The 2036-nt window shown below is 37.3% G+C and overlaps 1 protein-coding gene across 1 annotated transcript in view; it reads right to left on the reverse strand.

Moving 5' to 3' along the window:
- The window catches only part of LOC106477361 (KH domain-containing, RNA-binding, signal transduction-associated protein 3-like), a gene marked incomplete at its 3' end in the record, with an annotated part of 6621 nt that overhangs the window by 3330 nt on the left and 1255 nt on the right, over positions 1 to 2036 (reverse strand). Inside the window, exon 2 of the mRNA XM_013937940.1 lies at positions 1110 to 1226. Coding sequence (XP_013793394.1) covers positions 1110 to 1226 — 117 coding nt within the window. The remainder of the gene's footprint in view (positions 1 to 1109; positions 1227 to 2036) is intronic.

Genomic DNA, 2036 nt, shown 5'->3' on the forward strand with positions numbered 1-2036 from the left:
AACAATAGTTGTAGAAATGTGTGGGTGAACAATAGTTGTAGAAATGTGTGGGTGAACAGTATTTGTAGAAATGTGTGGGTGAACAATAGTTGTAGAAATGTGTCGGTGAACAATAGTTGTAGAAATGTGTCGGTGAACAATAGTTGTAGAAATGTGTCGGTGAACAATAGTTGTAGAAATGTGTGGGTAAACAATAGTGGTAAAAATATGTGGGTGACCAATAGTTGTGGAAATGTGTCTGTAAGCAGTGATGATTGAATACAAGCTATTATTATTACTACCGTGACTTATGTTTAAAAAGAAAAACAGTAAACACTTTATCTCCAATAGCTTCTATTTGTTAATTTGTATTTGAAAAATGTAAGATGTTTGTGACAGAATTGACATACATATATATTATTTATTCAATCCAAAGTGTTTTATACCCAACTGTAATGGTCATTGTTAGAAGTGTTAAGTTTTAGACTCGGGTGTAAGAATTTAAATTGTAAAAATAACTGGAAATTATTCTTATCATGGTGCAAAGAGAATGGTCATGGTCAGAAGTTCCTGAACAGGCAAGTTTTATGGGTTTGTTTTAACGAAATTTTGTGAGTTTGCTAATTCGTTCTTGGTCAATAAAGTCACTTTATCGACGTCCCAAAGTACCAGGACGCCATGTTAGCAACCACAGTTATCATGCAGGAAAGTTTGAAGTAACTTGTTTGTTTTGGAGCTTTCCTTAATTTTAAACTGATTGACTAGAGGGAAGGTAGGAAGTCGACAGCACACACCGCCAACTATTTGGCTACTCTAATAGAATAGTGGAATTTGACTACTACTCTTATAACGCATCCACCGCACCGAAGTGCGGAAAATTAATTTGCTCGAACGCGAACGCTGAAACATCACATCCACAGTTTGACATGCTAACTACTGGGCCACGCCCGTTCATTGAACTAGCTATCATGGGGACTTCTCGAAATCTATATATCCTGTTTTTAGTTGTGCCTGAATCTGTTCTTCCTAATATAAGATTAGTTGCCATGACAATAACCGATTACTTTATTCTAGTCACTTCTACTCTAAATGTAAACATTCAATAAATAAATGTAAACTTTAAAACCCACCTTCTTTTTATCCCTCATTGAACCTTTACCAAGTACGGCCATTTTTGTCTGAGTTTCTTCTTGTAGCTGCTTCAGAGAGTTACCTTTTGGTCCAAGTAATTTGCCTACAAAGTTAAACTGTAAAGACCAATAGATAGTGATGAGGTAGAAACAAAAATATAGATAATATAATCATTGTGATTAGTTACTTTGATTATACACTAAAATAGATAAATAAACTTCACATGTTACTCCAAGTCACAAACAAGTATCCAGAAGACATTGTTACTCCAAGTCACAAACAAGTATCCATAAGACATTGTTATTCCAATTCACAAACAAGTATCCAGAAGACATTGTTACTCCAAGTCAAAAACAAGTATCCAGAAAACATTGTTATTCCAAGTACCAAACAAGTATCCAGAAGACATTGTTACTCGAAGTCACAAACAGTGTGTACAGTACCTACACTGTCTAGTACAGAGAGCAAGAAAACAGACCCCTGTTGTTACCATTGTACAGTACCCACACCATCTAGTACAGAGGGCAAGAAAACAGACCCCAGTTGTTACCATTGTACAGTTCCTACACCATCTAGTTACAGAGAGCAAGAAAACAGACCCCAGTTGTTACCCTTGTACAGAACCTACACCATCTAGTTACAGAGAGCAAGAAAACAGACCCCAGTTGTTACCCTTGTACAGTTTCTACACCATCTAGTACAGAGGGCAAGAAAACAGACCCCAGTTGTTACCCTTGTACAGTACCTACACTGTCTAGTACACAGGGCAAGAAAAGAGACCCCAGTTGTTACCCTTGTACAGCGCCTACACAATCTAGTACAGAGGGCAAGAAAAGAGACCCCCAGTTGTTACCCTTGTACAGCGCCTACACCATCTAGTACACAGCAAAAAGAAAGATCCCAGTTGTTACCAGTGTACAGTACCC

This window comes from Limulus polyphemus, unplaced genomic scaffold (genome assembly GCF_000517525.1).
Source record: "Limulus polyphemus unplaced genomic scaffold, Limulus_polyphemus-2.1.2 Scaffold14507, whole genome shotgun sequence".
Taxonomy (NCBI): domain Eukaryota; kingdom Metazoa; phylum Arthropoda; class Merostomata; order Xiphosura; family Limulidae; genus Limulus; species Limulus polyphemus.